The following is a 25236-nucleotide window of genomic DNA, read 5'->3' as shown; positions in this document are numbered from 1 at the left end:
CAGACATACATGGCATCCCAGAGGGCCACTCCACCTTTATGATACATGCACCTTATCCCAGAGGGCCACTCCACCTTTATGATACATGCACCCTATCCCAGAGGGCCACTCCACCTTTGCGATACATCTTTGGGAAACCTACAGACTGACATGGCATCCCAGAGGGCCACTCCACCTTTCGGATACACCTTTGTGATACATACAGACACATCCGGCATCCTGAGGACCACTTCCCCTTTGTGGTACATGGTGTCCCGGAGGGCCACTCTACCTTTTGGATGCATGGTGTCCCGGAGGGCCACTCTACCTTTCGGATACATGGCGCCCCAGAGGGCCACTCTACCTTTCGGATACATGGCGTCCCAGAGGGCCACTCCACCTTTTGGATACATGGCATCCCAGAAGGCCACTCCACCTTTGTTTTCCTACCAACCGAACCAAACCCTCGAGTTTACGACGTCTTGGTCAGACTGACCGACTGGACGGATGGAATCTCCCGAGACGAGGTTGTTGTTATTATTATTTAATTAATATTTATTTATTTATTTACACTTATATATGTATATGTATATATATTTTAAAAACAACAACAACAATGTACCCTGTTCTCCGCCCCTCAAAAAACGGGTCGGAAAGTTTTGCCTCCCGTGTCGCCGGAAGCTGCCGCGGATCGCGGACTCCTCGCGGTACCTATTTACCTACCCGACTCCGCTGGGAAAGCTAGGGCTGACGGGCGGGAGCTCGCCCCCCATATGTAGCTACAGATAGATAAACAAATAGCGGGGAGAAGGGCGAGGCCCAGCCCTAGACGTCGGTCTCCCTGAGGCGGAGGAAGCACCCGGGGTCCCAGGCGCAGAGCGGCGCCGCCTCCTCCTCCTCCTCCTCCTCGGACCCCTCCTTGCCCAGGATGAGGGTCTTCCTGCTCTCGGCGGGCGGGGGGTCCGCCGGCCCATCGTCCCCCTCCGTTCGGGCCTCCTCCACACGCCGGTCGGGGTCCTGCCAGGACGGGAAAGAAGAGACGTCGCCCAGGATGTCATTCAGAGGTACCTATTTATCTACTCTCGACCTGCTAGGTGGGCAGGGGAGCTGGGGCTTACAGTGGGTGCTCACCCTGACCCAAAGAGCCCTGTCCATCATCTTTGCTGAGGAGCTTTGTCATCCTTAGACATCCTCCCGATTGATATCCTTGAGGATTACCTCCCCGCTAAAAGCGGTACCTATTTATCTACTCTCTGCTAGGTGGGCAGGGGAGCTGGGGCTTACAGTGGGTACTCACCCCGACCCAAAGAGCCCTGTCCATCATCTATGCTGAGGAGCTTTGCCATCCTTAGACATCCTCCCGATTGATATCCTTGAGGATTACCTCCCCGCTAAAAGCGGTACCTATTTACCTACTCTCTGCTAGGTGGGCAGGGGAGCTGGGGCTGACAGCGGGTACTCACCCTGACCCAAAGAGTCCTGTCCATCATCTATGCTGAGGAGCTTTGTCATCCTTAGACATCCTCCCGATTGATATCCTTGAGGATTACCTCCCCGCTAAAAGTGGTACCTATTTATCTACTCTCTGCTAGGTGGGCAGGGGAGCTGGGGCTTACAGTGGGTGCTCACCCTGACCCAAAGAGCCCTGTCCATCATCTATGCTGAGGAGCTTTGCCATCCTTAGACATCCTCCCGATTGATATCCTTGAGGATTACCTCCCCGCTAAAAGCGGTACCTATTTATCTACTCTCTGCTAGGTGGGCAGGGGAGCTGGGGCTTACAGTGGGTGCTCACCCTGACCCAAAGAGCCCTGTCCATCATCTATGCTGAGGAGCTTTGCCATCCTTAGACATCCTCCCGATTGATATCCTTGAGGATTACCTCCCCGCTAAAAGCGGTACCTATTTACCTACTCTCTGCTAGGTGGGCAGGGGAGCTGGGGCTGACAGCGGGTACTCACCCTGACCCAAAGAGTCCTGTCCATCATCTATGCTGAGGAGCTTTGTCATCCTTAGACATCCTCCCGATTGATATCCTTGAGGATTACCTCCCCGCTAAAAGTGGTACCTATTTATCTACTCTCTGCTAGGTGGGCAGGGGAGCTGGGGCTGACAGCGGGTACTCACCCCGACCCAAAGAGTCCTGTCCATCATCTATGCTGAGGAGCTTTGCCATCCTTAGACATCCTCCCGATTGATATCCTTGAGGATTACCTCCCCGCTAAAAGTGGTACCTATTTATCTACTCTCTGCTAGGTGGGCAGGGGAGCTGGGGCTTACAGTGGGTACTCACCCCGACCCAAAGAGCCCTGTCCATCATCTATGCTGAGGAGCTTTGCCATCCTTAGACATCCTCCCGATTGATATCCTTGAGGATTACCTCCCCGCTAAAAGCGGTACCTATTTATCTACTCTCTGCTAGGTGGGCAGGGGAGCTGGGGCTTACAGTGGGTACTCACCCCGACCCAAAGAGTCCTGTCCATCATCTATGCTGAGGAGCTTTGCCATCCTTAGACATCCTCCCGATTGATATCCTTGAGGATTACCTCCCCGCTAAAAGCGGTACCTATTTACCTACTCTCTGCTAGGTGGGCAGGGGAGCTGGGGCTGACAGCGGGTACTCACCCTGACCCAAAGAGTCCTGTCCATCATCTATGCTGAGGAGCTTTGTCATCCTTAGACATCCTCCCGATTGATATCCTTGAGGATTACCTCCCCGCTAAAAGTGGTACCTATTTATCTACTCTCTGCTAGGTGGGCAGGGGAGCTGGGGCTGACAGCGGGTACTCACCCTGACCCAAAGACTCCTGTCCATCATCTATGCTGAGGAGCTTTGTCATCCTTAGACATCCTCCCGATTGATATCCTTGAGGATTACCTCCCCGCTAAAAGTGGTACCTATTTATCTACTCTCTGCTAGGTGGGCAGGGGAGCTGGGGCTGACAGCGGGTACTCACCCTGACCCAAAGAGTCCTGTCCATCATCTATGCTGAGGAGCTTTGTCATCCTTAGACATCCTCCCGATTGATATCCTTGAGGATTACCTCCCCGCTAAAAGTGGTACCTATTTATCTACTCTCTGCTAGGTGGGCAGGGGAGCTGGGGCTTACAGTGGGTACTCACCCCGACCCAAAGAGCCCTGTCCATCATCTATGCTGAGGAGCTTTGCCATCCTTAGACATCCTCCCGATTGATATCCTTGAGGATTACCTCCCCGCTAAAAGCGGTACCTATTTATCTACTCTCTGCTAGGTGGGCAGGGGAGCTGGGGCTGACAGCGGGTACTCACCCTGACCCAAAGAGTCCTGTCCATCATCTATGCTGAGGAGCTTTGTCATCCTTAGACATCCTCCCGATTGATATCCTTGAGGATTACCTCCCCGCTAAAAGTGGTACCTATTTATCTACTCTCTGCTAGGTGGGCAGGGGAGCTGGGGCTGACAGCGGGTACTCACCCTGACCCAAAGAGTCCTGTCCATCATCTATGCTGAGGAGCTTTGTCATCCTTAGACATCCTCCCGATTGATATCCTTGAGGATTACCTCCCCGCTAAAAGCGGTACCTATTTATCTACTCTCTGCTAGGTGGGCAGGGGAGCTGGGGCTGACAGCGGGTACTCACCCTGACCCAAAGAGTCCTGTCCATCATCTATGCTGAGGAGCTTTGTCATCCTTAGACATCCTCCCGATTGATATCCTTGAGGATTACCTCCCCGCTAAAAGTGGTACCTATTTATCTACTCTCTGCTAGGTGGGCAGGGGAGCTGGGGCTGACAGCGGGTACTCACCCTGACCCAAAGACTCCTGTCCATCATCTATGCTGAGGAGCTTTGTCATCCTTAGACATCCTCCCGATTGATATCCTTGAGCACACCTTGATTGCCTCCCCGCTGAACGTAGTACCTATTTATCTACTCGTGACCTGCTAGGTGGGCAGGAAAACTGCCAACCTTTTCTGCAGCTATTATTACGGCTGATCAACCCAACCTTTCAATCGGCAGGATTTTTTGCAACTATTATTATTATTATTATTATTTGCTGTTGTTGTTGTTGGGTGACCTTTGCCCCCTTGGCTGACCCCTTACCTTGCCCAAGGGTTCCTTGAGGTCATCGGGAAAGTCAGAATCATGAGTGGCGGGTGTCCGTTTCATGATGTCCCACCAGAGCATTCTGGGACGCTTCTCGCTGCCTTTCGCTGGCCCTGAATAATAATAATAATAATAATGATAGTCTAATATAAATAATATACTTATAGTTCATGAATAAATAATAATAATAATAATATACTTATAAATCATGAATAAATAATAATATACTTATAATTCATGAATATATAATAATATATAAATAATATACTTATAATTCATGAATATATAATAATAATAGTTAATATAAATAATATAATTCAATAATATATAATAATAATAATATACTTATAATTCATGAATAATAATAATATACTTATAATTCATGAATAAATAATAATAATATAAATAATATACTTATAATTCATGAATTAATAATAATAATAATATAAATAATATAATTCATGAATAAATAATAATAATATAAATAATATACTTATAATTCAAGAATATATAATATTAATATACTTATAATTCATGAATAATAATAATATACTTATAATTCATGAATATATAATAATAATAATATAAATAATATACTTATAATTCATGAATAAATAATAATAATAATATAAATAATATAATTCATGAATATATAATAATAATAATAACGTTGACCTTTGAGGTAGCTGGTCAAGACCCCGACAACGATGGTGGAGAGGGTGCCCAGCGCCCCGTAGTAGAGGTACGAGATGGCATAGAAGTCGTCCAGCATGGCCGAACTGTGGACAAAGTGAGGTCAGACGGGGTCACCCTCAAGGGTCCATCGGTCACTCACCTCTCTGGGTCTCCTGGGTCATCCAGGGAAGACCTACCAGGTTCCGACCGGCCACTCACCTCTTGGGGTTGTCCAGTGAGAGCTCACCAGGTTGCGACCGGTCACTCACCTCTTGGGGTTGTCCAGGTTGTCTGGTGTGACCGGTCACTCACCTCTTGGACTCCTGGGTCACCCTCGAAGTCCCACTGGGTTGCGACCGGTCACTCTCTAAGTCTCCCAGGTCACCCTTGAGGTCCACACCAGATTGTGACCGGCCACTCTCTAAGTCTCCTGGGTCATTGGGTGAGGTCCCACTGGGTTGAGACTGGTCACTCACCTCTTGGTTTCCTGGGTCACCCTTGAAGGTCTACTGGGTTGTGACTGGTCACTCACCTCTTGGGGTTGTCCAGTGAGAGCTCACCAGGTTGCGACCGGTCACTCACCTCTTGGGGTTGTCCAGGTTGTCTGGTGTGACCAGTCACTCACCTCTTGGACTCCTGGGTCACCCTCGAAGTCCCACTGGGTTGCGACCGGTCACTCTCTAAGTCTCCCAGGTCACCCTTGAGGTCCACACCAGATTGTGACCGCCCACTCTCTAAGTCTCCTGGGTCATTGGGTGAGGTCCCACTGGGTTGAGACTGGTCACTCACCTCTTGGTTTCCTGGGTCACCCTTGAAGGTCTACTGGGTTGTGACTGGTCACTCACCTCTTGGGGTTGTCCAGTGAGAGCTCACCGGGTTGCAACCGGTCACTCACCTGGTCTTGGACTCCTGGGTCACCCTCAAAGTCCCACTGGGTTGCGACCGGTCACTCACCTCTCTGGGTCACCTTTGAGGTCCACCAGGTTGTGACCGGTCACTCACCTCTCTGGGTCACCCTTGAAGGTCCACCAGGTTGTGACCGGTCACTCACCTCTCTGGGTCACCCTTGAGGTCCCACTGGGTTGTGACTGACCACTCTCTAAGTCTCCCGGGTCACCCTTGAAGGTCCACCGGGTTGCAACTGGCCACTCACCTCTCTGGGTCTCCCGGGCCATTGTCCGTGTGGGTCAGCGGTCCGAAGTGTATGGTGGCGTTGTGGCCGTGGGAGGCGTTGTAGAGCGGGCAGAAGTGTCCGAAGGAAGGCAGGACGCCCATGGTGGCCGGACTGGGCGGGTAGAGGGTGCCCCCCACGGCCACCCACAGGGACAGTCCGAATCCGGCCCCCAGGCCGCAGAAGACCCCCTGTAAGCAGGACACACACACAACCCTTGACCCCGGTGTTGACAAAGGGGCTTCCGGTTTGTGTCGTCTACGCTGACGATCACGCCATCACGTCAACATTTTCTCAGGATCATGGACTATAACCCGTAAGCACATGCGTGTTTGCGTGTTGCGTGTTGCCTTACCAGGGTGTTGCAAACAGGGACGAACATGCCCAGGACGAAGGCGCCCAGGAGTGGCCCGCTGATGACCCCCATGACCGTGAAGGAGCCCTGCAAGTTAGTATTATTATTATTATTATATAAATAATATTATTATTTGTTATATAAGCAAGATTGGTTTCCCCCTGTAACGGGCAGTAAGACCACCTAAAGCTTCTGCTCAACTCGGCCGTGATGACGCTATCGTCAGCATGGACTAAAATCCGTAAGCCTATCGACTAAGATTTCCCAAGAGCTACGTCATTACTATTATTGTCTATTAGCTGTGAGGTAGCACCAGGGCAAGAAATCACCCGGGATTGACTACTACTCTGCATTATCTGTGGGGCGGCCCTTGGAGACTGCCATTGTTGTCATAATAACTACACTGGATCGCCACCTATTGAGCATCCCAAGATGTAATGAATTGATAGGATCTACTACTAGCTCGTCCAGGACACCCAGGGCTAGAAATCACCCGGGATTGACTACTACTCTGCTTGATCTGCGGGGCGGCCCTTGGAGACTGTCATTATTATTATCATCATAATAACTACACTGGATCGCCACCTATTGAGCATCCCAAGATGTAATGAATTGATAGGATCTACTACTAGCTCGTCCAGGACGCCCAGGACTCGAAATCACCCGGGATTGACTACTACTCTGCTTTATCTGCGGGGCGGCCCTTGGACACTGTCATTGTTATCATCATCACTACACTGGATAGCATCCCAAGGTGTAATGAATTGATCGGATCTACTACTAGCTCGTCCAGGACACCCAGGGCTAGAAATCACCCGGGATTGACTACTACTCTGCTTTATCTGCGGGGCGGCCCTTGGAGACTGTCATTATTATTATCATCATAATAACTACACTGGATCGCATCCCAAGATGTAATGAATTGATTGGATCTACTACTAGCTCGTCCAGGACACCCAGGGCTAGAAATCACCCGGGATTGACTACTACTCTGCTTTATCTGTGGGGCGGCCCTTGGAGACTGTCATTATTATCATCATCATAATTACACTGGATCGCATCCCAAGATGTAATGAATTGATCGGATCTACTACTTGCTCGTCCAGGACTAGAAATCACCCGGGATTGACTACTACTCTTCACTATCTGCGGGGCGGCCCTTGGAGACTGCCATTAGAAGTATGTATCTACTACTAGTACTGATGATGATGATGATGATGATGATACTGACCTGGAGCACCCCTCCGCCCAGCAAGGAGGACAGGGCGGCCACCGTGATGCAGGACGTGCCGTAAATCAGCGCTGGAAGAAACACAGACCAAGGTGAGACCCAAACCCGAACAACACAGAGTCTTGATCCGGAGTTGGGAGAGATCTAACTTGTTCAATAAGAACACAATGCAGTGAAAACTCTGCCAACTCCCGACCAAGACTCTGCAACCTCTAGAGATGTTCTGACGTGAGGAGATACTCACAGAGTCCTTTGGAGACGAGGGTGAGCTTTCGCGGCGAGAGGTTGGGCAGGTTGGGCTTGACGAGGTCCTCCACGGTGACGGCGGCCATGGCGTTGATGCTGGTGGAGGCCGTGCTGTTGGGGGTCAAAGGGTTAGCGGGCGGTACATCACACTGGACGGATTCGAGATCAAGACCTTGGATTCGAAGTCCAGGTGCGTCAGGGAGCCTGGTGTCACGATCTGGTATGTGAGAGCCCCTATCTAAATGGGCCAAAGAGAAGGTTCTGGGATTCTGCACCATAAAACCTGTTGGAATCTACCCAGCGTGTGTCTTGGTGCTTTTTCCTTTGGAAGACTGACCCACAGCACAACGGGGAGAAGAGAACCCAACAATTTGTACAGAATCCCAGAACCTTCTCTTTGGCCCATTTAGATAGGGGCTTTCACATACCAGAGGGTCATTGAGGTTTTTTGGCCGGCCGGTTTTATGGGTGGCTTCTGTTCTTTGTCAGCCGACCGGAGATGCCAAAGATTGGAGATCATGACACCTGGTCAACAAGGACCTTCTCCAAACAGCCCACCGAAGGACCTCCGGCCACCTCCGGAAGGATCTCAATGGGGTCTTTTGTGACCCCGGAAAGGGGGGGGGTGGGGTCTTGGACTGACCTGAGGGTCCCGCTGTAGGCACAGGCCAGGAAGAGTCCCGGGACGCCCGGGAAGGGCTCAAAGATGTCCAGCACCAAGTACGGCATGTACTGCAAGGAGGGCGGAGAAGGTCAGCGGGATCCGGATGGACGGATGGATGGATGGATGAGAAGGAGGGATAGACGAGAAGGAGGGATAGACGAGAGGGAGGGAGGGAGGGATGGATAGATGGGAGGATAGATAGATACCTGGATGGATGGATGAGTTGATAGATGGTTGGATGGATGGATGGATGGATGGATGGATGGATAGATGAGAGGGATGGATGGATAGATAGATAGACAAGTGGATGGATGGATGGATGGATAGATGAGAAGGAGGGATAGATGAGAGGGAGGGAGGGATGGATGGATAGATGGGAGGATAGATAGATAGATAGATACCTGGATGGATGGATGGATGGATGGATGAGTTGATAGATGGTTGGATGGATGGATGGATGGATGGATGGATAGATGAGAGGGATGGATGGATGGATGGATGGATAGATAGATAGACAAGTGGATGGATGGATAGATGAGAAGGAGGGATAGACGAGAGGGATGGATGGATGGATGGATGGATAGATGGGAGGATAGATAGATACCTGGATGGATGGATGGCTAGATGGATGGATGAGTTCATAGATGGTTGGATGGATGGATGGATAGATGAGAGGGATGGATGGATGGATAGATAGATGGGAGGATAGATAGATGAGAGGGATGGATGGATAGATAGATGAGAAGGAGGGATAGATGATTGGATGGATGGATGGATAGATGGGAGGATAGATAGACGAGAGGGATGGATGGATAGATGAGAGAGTGCTTGGGTAGATGGATAGATTGACAAGTGGATGGATGGATGGATAGATAGATGATGGATGGATAGATGGACAGAAAGCTAGATGAGAGGATAGATAGATAGAAGGATAGATGAGGGATGGATGGATAGATAGGTGACAGGATAGATGGATGGATGGATGGATGGATGGATAGATGATAGGAAAAGCACGATCCGATCCCTCCCGACAGACAGCCAGCCCCCCAGAGTCGGAAGGGGCCCCAAGAGGCCCATCTGTTCCGAGTCCCAGGATGGTGGGTCTCACCTGGTCTGGGGCGGAGATGTGTCCGGCGAGGAGGGGGTCGCAGTCCTTGTAGAGGGCAAACATCACGACCCCGCAGCCGACGGCACAGCCCACGATGACAAAGAGGCTCAGCTGGTTCACCAGGAGGGCCCTGCCCAGGAGAGACAGACACTCTTCACGTCAGGATTTGGAACATTTGATTTCAGGGCTCAGAAGCCCAGGTGCGTCAGGCACGATGTCACGGGATCCTGGTCGGGCTTGAATTTGAGTAAAATTATTGAAATTAAAAAATATATTAATAAAATTATTAAAATTAAATTATGAATAAAATTCTTAAAATTAAATTATGAATAACATTCTTAAAATTAAAAAAATATGAATAAAATCCTTAAAATTAAAAAAATGTGGATAAAATTATTAAATTTAAAAATTATGAATAAAATTTTAAATTAAAAAAATTATGAATAAAATTCTTAAAATTACAAAATTATGAATAAAATTCTTAAAATTAAAAAATTACGAATAAAATTATTAAAATTACAAAATTATGGATAAAATTATTAAAATTAAAAAATTATGAATAAAATTATAAAAATTACAAAAAAGAATAAAATTATTAAAATTAAATGATGAATAAAAGTATTAAAATTAAATTATGAATAAAATTCTTAAAATTACAAAATTATGATGAAAATGATTAAAATTTAAAAATTATGAATAAAATTATTAAAATTAAAAAATTATCAATAAAATTCTTAAAATTATTATTTTTTTAATTTGAATGAAATTATGAATAAAAAGTATTAAAATTAAAAATAATTTAAAATTATAATTTTAGACCTCGGAAGTCCAGGTGCGCTAGGCACGATGTCATTATGAATAAAAATTATTAAAATTACAAATTATCAATAAAATTATTGAAATTAATTTTTTTAAAAATTTGAATGAAATTATGAATAAAAATTAAAAAATTATTAAAAAATTAAAAATAATAATTTTGGATCTTGGAAGCACAGGTGCATTAGGGACGATGTGATGTGAGCCTGGTCGGACTTGAATGAACTTCTACTCACAGCTGGGCCTGCCTCTCGGTCTTGCAGGCCACGTATCGCTGGACCTGGGCCTGGTTCACGCCATACATGGACAGCCAGACCAGCGTCCCCCCCACAAGGAACGTCCAGAACGTGTAGCGGCTGCGCGGGTCCAGGTCGAAGCTGCGAGAAGGACACGGCGGCGGTCAGTCCGGATGGGAAACTTGTGGAGTTTTACCGGTTGCCCCGCCCACACTCCCTCAATCCTCGTACTCGGCCGGGTTGACCCGGGATCCGTTGTGGGCGATGTCCAGGACTCGGCCGGGCCCGCCGACCAGGAGTGTCCCGCGGATGAGGATGGCCACGAAGCCCGAGAGCATCACCAGAACCTGGAAGACGTCCGTCCAGATCACCGCCTTCATCCCGCCCTGGCCGAGAACAGGAAGAAAGAGGTATCGTTATTATTGTTATTATTTCATAATGTCGTCTCAGTAATAATAATATACTCGCTATGAAATCGAAGTGCAAAGGCTTCGAAGCCCAGGTGCGTTAGGCATGATGTCATGGGAGTCTGGTCAGACTGGAATTTATTATTATTATTATTATTTCATAATGTTGTCTCAAGTCTTCTTTGTGGAGAGAGAATAATAATATTTATTAAAAATAAAATAATAATAGTAATAATAATAATAGGGACTCACTATGTCGGCTTGAGTCTCTTTTGTGGAGACATATAATAATAATAATAATAACAATAACAACAACAACAACAACATGGACTTACGATGGTGGTGTAGAAGGTGCAGATGATGCCGGTGGAGAGCAGGGAGGCCCAGATGTCCAGACCGGTCACTACAAAGGAAGCATTGGGATGCATTGAATTGAATTTAATGTGATTTCCTGACTGACATGCATGTCAAGATCCCTTGATTGACAGTACCTTGGTTGAGGATCAGGGCCGGAGCGTAAATGACGATCCCTGTGTACAGCATCTGTCGGGAACAAAGGTGCGTTAGGCACGATGTTATGGGAGTCTGGTCAGGCTTAACTTAAGTGCTTAAAATAATAATAATAATAATAATATGATCCTCCCTATGAATTCGAAGCACAAAGACCTCGAAGTCCAGGTGCGTTAGGCACAATGTCATGGGAGTCTGGTCGGGCTTATGTTAAGTGCTTAAAATAATAATAATAATAATAATAATAATAATAATATGCTCTCTCTGAAATTGAAGCACAAAGACCTCGAAGTCCAGGTGCATTAGGCACAATGTCATGGGAGTCTGTTCGGGCTTAAATTAAGTGCTTAAAATAATAATAATAATAATAGTAATAATAATAATAATATATTATTAATAATAATAATATAATAACAATAATAATAATAATAATAATAATAATAATAATAATAATAATAATAATAATATACTCTATATGAATTCAAAGCACAAAGACCTCGAAGTCCAGGTGCATTAGGCACGATGTTATGGGAGTCTGTTCGGGCTTAAATTAAGTGCTTAAAATAATAATAATAATAGTAATAATAATAATAATATATTATTAATAATAATAATATAATAACAATAACAATAATAATAATAATAATAATAATAATAATAATAATAATAATATACTCTATATGAATTCGAAGCACAAAGACCTCGAAGTCCAGGTGCATTAGGCACGATGTTATGGGAGTCTGTTCGGGCTTAAATTAAGTGCTTAAAATAATAATAATAATAGTAATAATAATAATAATATATTATTAATAATAATAATATAATATAATAACAATAACAATAATAATAATAATAATAATAATAATAATAATAATAATAATAATATACTCTATATGAATTCGAAGCACAAAGACCTCGAAGTCCAGGTGCATTAGGCACGATGTTATGGGAGTCTGGTCGGGCTGGAATGATCTTGTTTGCCGTGAACTCGTTGTGTTGTGTATCACATAACAATAATAATAATAATAATAATAATAATAATAATATGTTCCCCATGGAGGTCTCACCGTGGCCAGGACGTACTGGACGGTCCCGCAGAGCCGGACCTTCTTGGAGAACCGCATCTCCAGATACTGTTGAGAACGAGAGACAGAAAGAACGAGAGTATCAGGGACGGACTCTGTTGTTTCTGCCCCAAGAATGGAATGAATGGAACGAATGGAAAAATGACCGCTGGGGACCCAGCTGGACCGCCCTCGCCCTCTGACCCCTCGCGGTGTTTGTTTGTTTACATCCCGCTCGGAATCACAACAAAGGGACGGCGGAGGAAAACAGCCGCCTTGACCTCTCGTTCCGACCCGAAGAAGGTCCGGCACGTTTCGGGAAAGAGAAAATATTAAAAATATATTATTAATATATAATAATATAATAGTATAACATTCCAATAATATAATAATACAATATTAAAAACTATAATATATAATTCATATATCATAACATAAAAATATTTTGAGCTATATTATAATATATAATAAAATCAAAATATTAAAATATTATATATAATTCAGAAATTTATTACAATGTATTACAATCAAATATACTAGTAATAAAATAAAATATTTAGAAATAATATAATCTTAACATAATAATAAAATAATATATGTTGTTGATATATAATATTACAATTATAGTAATGCAACATTTAAAGTAACAATATTATAATAAAACAAAAATGTTAATATATTATATCATTATTATATGATAATATATATTAAAATATTGAAAAATAAAAATGTTAAAATATTACATCATTATTATATGATAATATATATTAAAATATTCATATACAATAATAATATAATAACATTACTGTTTTTATATAAAATATGTAAATAATAATATAATATAATAATATAATACAATATAATAGGAATAATAAAATATTTTTAATATATATATATTAGTAACATAATATAATAAAATATTAAAATATATTATGTATATAAAAATTATATATTATATAATAATATGAAAATAAAAAATAAAATATAATAAAATTTTAAATATATAATAATAACATAATATGAAAATAAATATTAAAATATATTATTATGTATATGATGATATAATATAATATGAAAATTAAAAATTAAAATATAATATTATTAATAAAAAATAAATATAAAATAGTAACATAATATGAAAATAAATATTAAAATATATTATGTATAAAATAATATAATGAAAATTAAATATTAAAATATAATATTAATAATAAATAAATATATTATATAATAGTAACATAATATGAAAATAAAATATATTATGTATATAATAGTAATATATAATAATACAATATGGCAATAAAATATTAAAAATTATTATGTATATAAAAATTATATGTTCTCTAATAATATAATATGGCAATAAAATGTTAAAATATATTATTATGATGAGGGAGGGAGGGCCGGAGTTGGCCTGTGCTTCCCCGAGTCTCTCCCTCTCTTGAGGGCCACTCAAGTGAGGGACGCTTCGTTGGGTTGGCCAACGGAGAGGAGCCGAGTCTTCGCTCCATTGACCAGAGAGGCCTCCAGACCCTCCAAGAAGCACGGGAGGGTGGACAGGTGTTGTGGATCTTGACCTGGGAAGACCTGGTGAGTCCGAGTCGGTAGAAGGAGGGGAGGAAGAGGGTGAGGAGGGACTGATGGACAGGAGAGACTGATGGACAGATGAATAGATGAGAGACTGGATGGATGGATGGATGGATGGATAAGAAGGTAGATAGATAGATAGATACATTGATGGATGGACAGTTGGCTGGATTGATGACTAGATGGATGGATGGACAGACGGATGGAAGGATGATGGATAGACAGTTGGATAGATGGGTGGAGATGGATGGACACATGGTTGGATGGATTGATGGCTAGATGGATGGATGATGGATGGATAGATAGATACAAGACTAGATGGATGGATGAGAAGATAGATAGATAGATAGATAGATAGATAGATAGATAGATAGATAGATACATTGATGGATGGACAGTTGGATAGATGGATGGATAGATAGTGGGATGGATTGATGACTAGATGGATGGATGAATGGATAGACGGACGGATGGAAGGATGATGGATAGACAGTTGGATAGATGGGTGGATAGATGGATGGACACTTGGATGGATGATGGATGGATGGATAGATAGATGAATAGATGAGGGACTGGATGGATAGACAAGAAGGTAGATAGATAGATAGATAGATAGATAGATAGATAGATAGATAGATGGATGGACAGTTGGATGGATTGATGACTAGATGGATGGATGGAAGGATGATGGATAGACAGTTGGATAGATGGGTGGAGATGGATGGACACATGGTTGGATGGATTGATGGCTGGATGGATGGATGATGGATGGATAGATAGATACAAGACTAGATGGATGGATGAGAAGATAGATAGATAGATAGATAGATAGATAGATAGATAGATAGATAGATACATTGATGGATGGACAGTTGGATAGATGGATGGATAGATAGTGGGATGGATTGATGACTAGATGGATGGATGAATGGATAGACGGACGGATGGAAGGATGATGGATAGACAGTTGGATAGATGGGTGGATAGATGGATGGACACTTGGATGGATGATGGATGGATGGATAGATAGATGAATAGATGAGGGACTGGATGGATAGACAAGAAGATAGATAGATAGATAGATAGATAGATAGATAGATAGATAGATAGATTGATGGATGGACAGTTGGATGGATTGATGACTAGATGGATGGATGGAAGGATGATGGATAGACAGTTGGATAGATGGGTGGATAGATGGATGGACACATGGTTGGATGGATTGATGGCTAGATGGATGGATGGATGATGGATGGATAGATAGATACAAGACTAGATGGATGGATGAGAAGATAGATAGATAGATAGATACATTGATGGATGGACAACTGGATAGATGGATGGATAGATAGTGGGATGGATTGATGACTAGATGGATGGATGAATGGATAGACGGACGGATGGAAGGATGATGGATAGACAGTTGGATAGATGGGTGGATAGATGGATGGATGGATTGATGGATGGATGATGGATGGATGGATAGATAGATGCAAGACTAGATGGATGGATGAGAAGATAGATGAATAGATGAGGGACTGGATGGATGGATAAGAAGGTAGATAGATAGATAGATAGATAGATAGATAGATAGATACCTTGATGGATGGATGGCTAGATGGATGGATGAGTTGATAGATGGGTGGATGGATGGATAGATGCGAGAAGATAGGTGAATAGATAGATAGATAGATAGATAGATAGATAGATAGATAGATAGATGACTAGATGAGGGACTGGATGGATGGATAAGAAGATAGATAGATAGATAGATAGATAGATAGATAGATAGATAGATAGATAGATAGATACCTTGATGGATGGATGAATTGATGACTAGATGAGTGGATGGTTGGATGGATGGATGGATGGACGGATGGACGGATAGATGCAAGACTAGATGGATGGATGAGAAGATAGATGAATAGATGAGGGACTGGATGGATGGATAAGAAGGTAGGTAGATAGATAGATAGATAGATAGATAGATAGATAGATAGATAGATAGATAGATAGATACCTTGATGGATGGATGGCTAGATGGATGGATGAGTTGATAGATGGGTGGATGTATGGACAGATGGATGATGGATGGATGGTTGGATAGATGGGCAGATGGATGGACGGACGGACGGAAGGATGGATGGATGGTTGGATGGTGGGATAGATAGATGGATAGATAGATGGACGGATGGATGATGGATGGACAATTGGAGAGATGGATGGATGGATGGTTGGATGAGAAGATAAATGAGACACGGGATGGATGGATGGATAGATAGATAGTGGATGGATGGATGAGAAGATGGATGGAAGGTGGATGGATGGACAGATTGATACATGGATTGATGGATGGAGGATGGATGAGAAGATAAATGAGACACTGGATGGATGGAGAGATAGATACAAACAGGCATGGATGGAGAGATGGATGGTTCGGTGGGTGGATGAGAAGATGGATGGATGGATGGATGGATGGAGAGATGGATGAAGAGATGGATGGATGAGAAGATGGGTGGATGGATGGATGGAGAGATGGATGAAGAGATGGATGGATGGAGAGATGGACAGTTGGATAGATGGGTGGATGGAGAGATGGATGGTTGGGTGGGTGGATGAGAAGATGGATGGATGGATGGACAGTTGGATAGATGAGTGGATGAATGGATGGATGGAGAGATGGATGAAGAGATGGATGGATGAGAAGATGGGTGGATGGATGGATGGAGAGATGGATGGTTGGGTGGGTGGATGAGAAGATGGGTGGGTGGAGGTCTCCTGACCTGGTAGGTGCTGGTGAGGCCGAGTCGGTAGAAGGCGGGGAGGAAGAGGGTGGCGGTGAGGAGGGCGTTGAGGGCCTGGGCCAGGCACATCCACAGGAACTTGAGGCCGTAGCGGTGGGCCTCGGCCGGGACCCCCAGCACCTGGATGGCCGACATGAAGCTGGCCGAGAGAGACAGGCCCACCGGCACCGCCGGCATGCGCCGCCCGCCCGTGAAGAACTCCTCCGTGGCCGTGGCGGTGGTGCCCGGGGTGGAGGAGGAGCCCTTGGGAGGCCCCTGGGGTGGCCCCCGCAGGGCCTGGAAGAGGCCGATGGCCGTGGAGACCGCCAGCATCAGGGCAAAGACCCCGTAGTCCCCCGGGCCAAAGGTCAGCCGCTCCCCCCGGAAGGGCACCACAACATCCTCCGCCCCACTGGACATCGCCAAGCGGTCAAGCGGTCACTCCTGCAAGAAAAATGGAGACAAATATTATTATTATTATTATTATTATTATTATTATTATTATTATTATTATTATTATTATTATTAGTGGTCAAGAGGTCACTCCTGCAAGAAAAATGGAGACAAATATTATTATTATTATTATTATTATTATTATTAATAGTGGTCAAGAGGTCACACCTGCAAGAAAAATTGAGAAAAATAATATTATTAGTGTTAATATAATATTAATAAATACATAGAATGTTATAATTTAATTTGGTATATAATATAATACATAGAATGTTATAATTTGGTATATAATATAATACATAGAATGTTATAATTTGGTATATAATATAATATATTTAATATAATATATAATGGTATATAATATAATATATAAGTATATAATATAATACATATAATGTTATAATTTGGTATATAATATAATACATAGAATGTTATAATTTGGTATATAATATAATACATAGAATGTTATAATTTGGTATAATAATATATATAATATAATATATAATGGTATATAATATAATATATAAGTATATAATATAATACATATAATAATTTAATTTGGTATATAATATATATAATATAATATATAATGTTATATAATATAATATATATGTATATAATATAATACATATAATGTGATAATTTAATTTGGTATATAATATAATACATAGAATGTTATAATTTGGTATATAATATAATACATAGAATGTTATAATTTGGTATAATAATATATATAATATAATATATAATGGTATATAATATAATATATAAGTATATAATATAATACATATAATAATTTAATTTGGTATATAATATATATAATATAATATATAATGTTATATAATATAATATATATGTATATAATATAATACATATAATGTGATAATTTAATTTGGTATATAATATAATACAGATAATGTTATAATTTGGTATATAATATAATTAATATAATAAAATACATATAATGTTATAATTTAATTTGGTATATAATATAATTAATATAATAATGGTATATAATATAATTAATATAATAATGGTATATAATATAATTAATATAATAATGGTATATAGTATAATTAATATAATAAAATACATATGTTATAATTTGGTATATAATATAATTAATATAATAAAATACATATAATGTTATAATTTAATTTGGTATATAATATAATTAATATAATAAAATACATATAATGTTATAATTTAATTTGGTATATAATAATATAATATAATACATATAATGTTATAATTTAATTTGGTATATAATATAATTAATATAATAATGGTATATAATATAATTAATATAATAATGGTATATAATATAATTAATATAATAAAATACATATGTTATAATTTGGTATAAAATATAATTAATGTAATATAATACATATAATGTTATAATTTAATTTGGTATATAATATAATTAATATAATATAATACATATACTATAATATTATAATGTGATATAAATATATAAAAACAGTGAGTCAAATACATCGACAGCCCTTGATCCCAAAGTGGAAGCAAATCAGTGCCGGGAAAAGATAAAGATCAAAGTCAATAGAGTTTTATTGTCGAGGCGATTGGGCCCATAAAGCCGAGAGGCCATAAAAACACAAGTCGAGATTTCCATGAAAATCCTATTTGCTTCGTGATTGATCTGCGATAACCGATGGCTTGAATCAATAACTCAAAGGCAGATAAGACGCAAGCAACTCCCTCGATCAATACAAGATTACGGCCCGGACTTCAGGCAAAAGGAGGGTTGGAAAATAATAATAATAATATATAATATAATATATTTGCAGAAATATTCAATTAAAAGTGATCCATGGAAGTATCGACGAAAAAAAATACTGGCGGAAAAATATGTCCCTAAAAATATTGGCAGAAATATTATTTGAAAATATATATATATATATATTCCTAAAAAAATGGTTTGCAGATATAGTCACAAAAATAATTGCAAAAAATATTTATTTTTATTTATTTTGGTGAATTATTTTTGTGAATTATTTTTGTGATTATTTTTGTGAATTATTTTTGTGATTATTTTGGTGAATTAATTTCGTGAATTATTTTTGTAAATTATTTTCCTGATTATTTTTGTGAACTATTTTATTTATTTTGGTGAATTATTTTTGTGAATTATTTTTGTGATTATTTTTGTGAATTATTATTTTTGTGATTATTTTGGTGAATTAATTTCGTGAATTATTTTTGTAAATTATTTTCCTGATTATTTTTGTGAATTATTATTTTTGTGATTATTTTGGTGAATTAATTTCGTGAATTATTTTTGTAAATTATTTTCCTGATTATTTTTGTGAACTATTTTTGTGACTATTTTGGTGAATTAATTTCATGAATTATTTTTGTAAATTATTTTCCTGATTATTTTTGTGAATTATTTTCGTGATTATTTTGGTGAATTAATTTCATGAATTATTTTAGTAAATTATTTTCCTGTTTATTTTTGTGAACTATTTTTGTGATTATTTTGGTGAATTATTTTGGTGATTATTTCTGTGAATTAATTCCGTGAATTATTTTCATGATTATTTCCGTGAATATTTTCACAAATATTTCTATGAATTTTTCGGTGATTTTTTCCCATTATTTTTATGAATTATTTTCATTATTACTTTTGTATATTTCCATGAATTCCATGAATTCATATATTTCCATGAATATTTCCATGAATTTTGTGAATCCATTAATATTTTGTGAATATTTTCATGATTATTTCTTGTGAATATATCTGCAAAACATTTTACGAATATTATTTTTCATATAATATTTCTGCAAATATTTTTAGGATTTTTTTTGCAAAAATAATTCACAAAAAGAATCATGAAAATCATTCACAAAAACAGTCACAAAAATAATCATGAAAATAATTCACAAAAATAATCATGGAAATAATTCACAAAAAAATCACAAAAAATGAAAATAATTCCCAGAAATAATCAAAAAAAGGTCTACTATAATAATATAATTAAATATATTATATTAATTATAATTAATATATTTAAATATTTCATGAATATGTTTAATATAGTATTAGTAATATAATTAATAAAATTTGTATATATTTTAATATGCTAAATATAATATCACTATATATATGAATAATGTATATATTTAATATAATATTGCTAAATATAATATGAATAATTCAATATAATATACTAAATATGATATTTTATATACTTCAATATAACGTACTAAATGGAATATAATAATTTACATTTACGTACTGTAGTATAATAATATAATAAATGTAATAGAATAATGTATATTTTTAATGTAATATTACTAACTATAATATGAATTCAATATAATTAATATAATTTGTATATATTTTAATATGCTAAATATAATATCACTATATATATGAATAATGTATATATTTAATATAATATTGCTAAATATAATATGAATAATTCAATATAAAATACTAAATATGATATTTTATATACTTCAATATAACGTACTAAATGGAATATAATAATTTACACTTACATACTGTAGTATAATAATATAATAAATGTAATAGAATAATGTATATTCTTAATATAATATTACTAACTATAATATGAATTCAATATAATTAATATAATTTGTATATATTTTAATATGCTAAATATAATATCACTAAATATATGAATGTATATATTTAATATAATATTGCTAAATATAATATGAATAATTCAATATAATATACTAAATATGATATTTTATATACTTCAATATAACGTACTAAATGGAATATAATAATTTACACTTACGTACTGTAGTATAATAATATAATAAATGTAATAGAATAATGTATATTTTTAATGTAATATTACTAACTATAATATGAATTCAATATAATTAATATAATTTGTATATATTTTAATATGCTAAATATAATATCACTAAATATATGAATGTATATATTTAATATAATATTGCTAAATATAATATGAATAATTCAATATAATTTTATATACTTCAATATAACGTACTAAATGGAATATAATAATTTACACTTACGTACTGTAGTATAATAATATAATAAATGTAATAGAATAATGTTTATTTTTAATGTAATATTACTAACTATCATATGAATTCAATATAATTAATATAATAATATAATTAATATAATATAATATACCGTAATAGAGTATTGTGGTTACCTGTGTGAAGATTTTTTTGCTTGTGTCCCAAAGGGAGTTGTGTTTCGTCCCGCCCGGCAGGGCTGCCTTTTAAAGGAAGGAAGAAAAGGAAGAGAAAGGAGGAGGGAAGAAAAAGAGAGATCGGGACTCATCAGGAAACAGGTGAGTGAGACTCAGCCTCAGCCTCGGGGTTTTTTCTCTGCAAACTTTGTCAGGCTTTGTTGCACAAACTCCCCGCCTTCGAGAAACACTCCGGCTTCCCATCTTGGCACCCAGACAGGTTGGGAAATAGAGATAGATAGATATATGTATATATATGGGTGGGGAGCCCCAAAGGGCATCTAGACTGACCCCTGGCTTTGCATCCAGGAATATCAGTATAATAATTTATTATACTATTAAATAATATATATATAAAATCAATAGGTATGGAGATATATTAAATAATATATATATAAAATCAATAGGTATGGAGATATATTAAATAATATATATATAAAATCAATAGGTATGGAGATATATTAAATAATATATATATAAAATCAATAGGTATGGAGATATATTAAATAATATATATATAAAATCAATAGGTATGGAGATATATGTATATATGTATATATATGGGTGGGGAGCCCCAAAGGGCATCTAGACTGACCCCTGGCTTTGCATCCAGGAATATCAGTATAATAATTTATTATACTATTAAATAATATATATATAAAATCAATAGGTATGGAGATATATTAAATAATATATATATAAAATCAATAGGTATGGAGATATATTAAATAATATATATATAAAATCAATAGGTATGGAGATATATGAAATAATATATATATAAAATCAATAGGTATGGAGATATATTAAATAATATATATATAAAATCAATAGGTATGGAGATATATGTATATATGTATATATATGGGTGGGGAGCCCCAAAGGGCATCTAGACTGACCCCTGGCTTTGCATCCAGGAATATCAGTATAATAATTTATTATACTATTAAATAATATATATATAAAATCAATAGGTATGGAGATATATTAAATAATATATATATAAAATCAATAGGTATGGAGATATATTAAATAATATATATATAAAATCAATAGGTATGGAGATATATTAAATAATATATATATAAAATCAATAGGTATGGAGATATATTAAATAATATATATATAAAATCAATAGGTATGGAGATATATGTATATATGTATATATATGGGTGGGGAGCCCCAAAGGGCATCTAGACTGACCCCTGGCTTTGCATCCAGGAATATCAGTATAATAATTTATTATACTATTAAATAATATATATATAAAATCAATAGGTATGGAGATATATTAAATAATATATATATAAAATCAATAGGTATGGAGATATATTAAATAATATATATATAAAATCAATAGGTATGGAGATATATTAAATAATATATATATAAAATCAATAGGTATGGAGATATATTAAATAATATATATATAAAATCAATAGGTATGGAGATATATGTATATATGTATATATATGGGTGGGGAGCCCCAAAGGGCATCTAGACTGACCCCTGGCTTTGCATCCAGGAATATCAGTATAATAATTTATTATACTATTAAATAATATATATATAAAATCAATAGGTATGGAGATATATTAAATAATATATATATAAAATCAATAGGTATGGAGATATATTAAATAATATATATATAAAATCAATAGGTATGGAGATATATGTATATATGTATATATATGGGTGGGGAGCCCCAAAGGGCATCTAGACTGACCCCTGGCTTTGCATCCAGGAATATCAGTATAATAATTTATTATACTATTAAATAATATATATATAAAATCAATAGGTATGGAGATATATTAAATAATATATATATAAAATCAATAGGTATGGAGATATATTAAATAATATATATATAAAATCAATAGGTATGGAGATATATTAAATAATATATATATAAAATCAATAGGTATGGAGATATATTAAATAATATATATATAAAATCAATAGGTATGGAGATATATGTATATATGTATATATATGGGTGGGGAGCCCCAAAGGGCATCTAGACTGACCCCTGGCTTTTGCATCCAGGAATATCAATATAATAATGTATTATACTGTTAAATAATATATATATAATATCAATAGGTATGGAGATATATGTATATATATGTATATATATATGGGTGGGGAGCCCCAAAGGGCATCTAGACTGACCCCTGGCTTTGCATCCAGGAATATCAATATAATAATTCATACTATTAAATAATATATTATATTAATAATATATTATAGTAATATATATCAATAGGTATAGACACACACACACACACATATATATATATCCATACCTATAATATCAATATAATAATTTCCACTATTAAATAATATATATATATATATATAATATCAATAGACATGGAGATATATATGTGTGTGTGTATATATATCTAATATAATATAATATGATATTTGGTTGGGGAGCCCCAAAGGACATCTAGACTGACCCCTGGCTTTGCATCCAGGAATATCAGTATAATAATTTATTATACTGTTAAATAATATATATATAATATCAATAGGTATGGAGATATATGTATATATGTATATATATATATGGGTGGGGAGCCCCAAAGGGCATCTAGACTGACCCTTGGCTTTGCATCCAGGAATATCAGTATAATAATTTATACTATTAATATATATATATATATATATATATATATATATATATATAAAATATCAATAGGTATGGAGATATATATATATATGTGTTTGTGTGTGCAACAATATGTTATGCAAAAATAATCAGGGAAATAATTTGCAAAAAATTATAAGGAAAATAATTGGCAAACATAATCAGAAAATAATTCACCAAATAATTCAAAAGAAATTATGAAAAATATTCGCAAAAATAATTAGGAAAATAATTCGCAAAAAGCAATGAAAATAATTTGCAAAAATAATGAAAATAATTCACAAAAAATAATCAGGAAAATAATTTGCAAAATAATTCACAAAAAAATAATCAATAAAATAATTTGTAAAAATAATCAGGAAAATAATTCGCAAAAAATAATCAGGAAAATAATTTGCAAAAATAATTGGGAAAATAATAATTCGCAAAAAGTAATTTGCAAAAATAATCAGGAAATAATTCACAAATAATTTTTTAAAAAATAATTATGAAAATAATTCACAAAAATAATTCACAAAAAAATAATTATGAAAATAATTCGCAAAAATAATCACCAAAATTGTTCACAAAAAATGAAAATTATTTGCAAAAATAATCATGAAAATTATTTGCAAAAAAATGAAAATTATTTGCAAAAAAATTCTGGAAAATTACTCACAAAAATAATCAGGAAAATAATTTGCAAAAATAATCAGGGAAATAATTCGTAAAAAATAATCAGGAAAATAATTTGCAAAAACAATCAGGAATATTACTCATAAAAATAATCAAGGAAATAAGTTAATAAAAAATAATAGGATAATAATTTTTTTAAAAAATCAGGAAAATAATTCACAGAAATAATCATAAAATAATTCACAAAAAAATAATGAAAATAATTTGCAAAAAAATAATAAAAATAATTTGCAAAAATAATCTGGAAAATAATTCGCCAAAATTAATCAGGGAAATAAATTAATAAAAAATAATCAGGAAA

General features: G+C 36.7%; 1 protein-coding gene and 1 long non-coding RNA gene across 3 annotated transcripts in view; one reads left to right on the top strand and one right to left on the bottom strand.

Annotated features, from left to right (window-relative positions):
* Positions 1-507: 507 nt before the first annotated feature.
* slc5a5 (solute carrier family 5 member 5) lies at positions 508-21695 on the bottom strand. 2 transcript variants are annotated; one of them, XM_062960634.1, is made up of 16 exons: positions 21563-21695; positions 16920-17363; positions 12553-12618; positions 11467-11518; positions 11311-11378; positions 10800-10954; positions 10569-10709; positions 9517-9646; positions 8388-8476; positions 7743-7855; positions 7499-7569; positions 6268-6354; positions 5895-6103; positions 4742-4845; positions 4064-4179; positions 508-996 (listed from the first exon to the last, which is right to left on the bottom strand). In XM_062960634.1, exons 2-16 carry the CDS (start codon positions 17337-17339, stop codon positions 805-807), a joined length of 2013 nt encoding a protein of 670 aa, XP_062816704.1. In that variant the 5' UTR covers positions 17340-17363; positions 21563-21695; the 3' UTR covers positions 508-804. The 2 variants fall into 2 exon arrangements, with proteins under 2 accessions (XP_062816704.1, XP_062816705.1); XM_062960635.1 differs by lacking the exon at positions 21563-21695 and having other exon boundaries at positions 16920-17429.
* The window catches only part of LOC134293347 (uncharacterized), a 13307-nt gene continuing 9637 nt past the window's right edge, over positions 21567-25236 (top strand). Inside the window, exon 1 of the long non-coding RNA XR_010000318.1 lies at positions 21567-21703. This is a non-coding gene — a long non-coding RNA (uncharacterized LOC134293347). The remainder of the gene's footprint in view (positions 21704-25236) is intronic.

This window comes from Anolis carolinensis, unplaced genomic scaffold, assembly GCF_035594765.1.
Source record: "Anolis carolinensis isolate JA03-04 unplaced genomic scaffold, rAnoCar3.1.pri scaffold_7, whole genome shotgun sequence".
Taxonomy (NCBI): domain Eukaryota; kingdom Metazoa; phylum Chordata; class Lepidosauria; order Squamata; family Dactyloidae; genus Anolis; species Anolis carolinensis.
This window is presented reverse-complemented; position numbering and strand designations above follow the sequence as displayed.

What these genes read in the sequence shown, in the direction of transcription:
- slc5a5 (XM_062960634.1), bottom strand. Translation starts at nt 17,339, where the DNA reads ATGTCCAGTGGGGCGGAGGATGTTGTGGTGCCCTTCCGGGGGGAGCGG. An exon ending in GGCCCTGATCCTCAACCAAG is followed by an intron (nt 11,379 to 11,466) that starts GTACTGTCAATC and finishes CTTCCTTTGTAG; the next exon opens with TGACCGGTCTGGACATCTGG. An exon ending in GCACCTTCTACACCACCATC is followed by an intron (nt 10,955 to 11,310) that starts GTAAGTCCATGT and finishes GTTCTCGGCCAG; the next exon opens with GGCGGGATGAAGGCGGTGAT.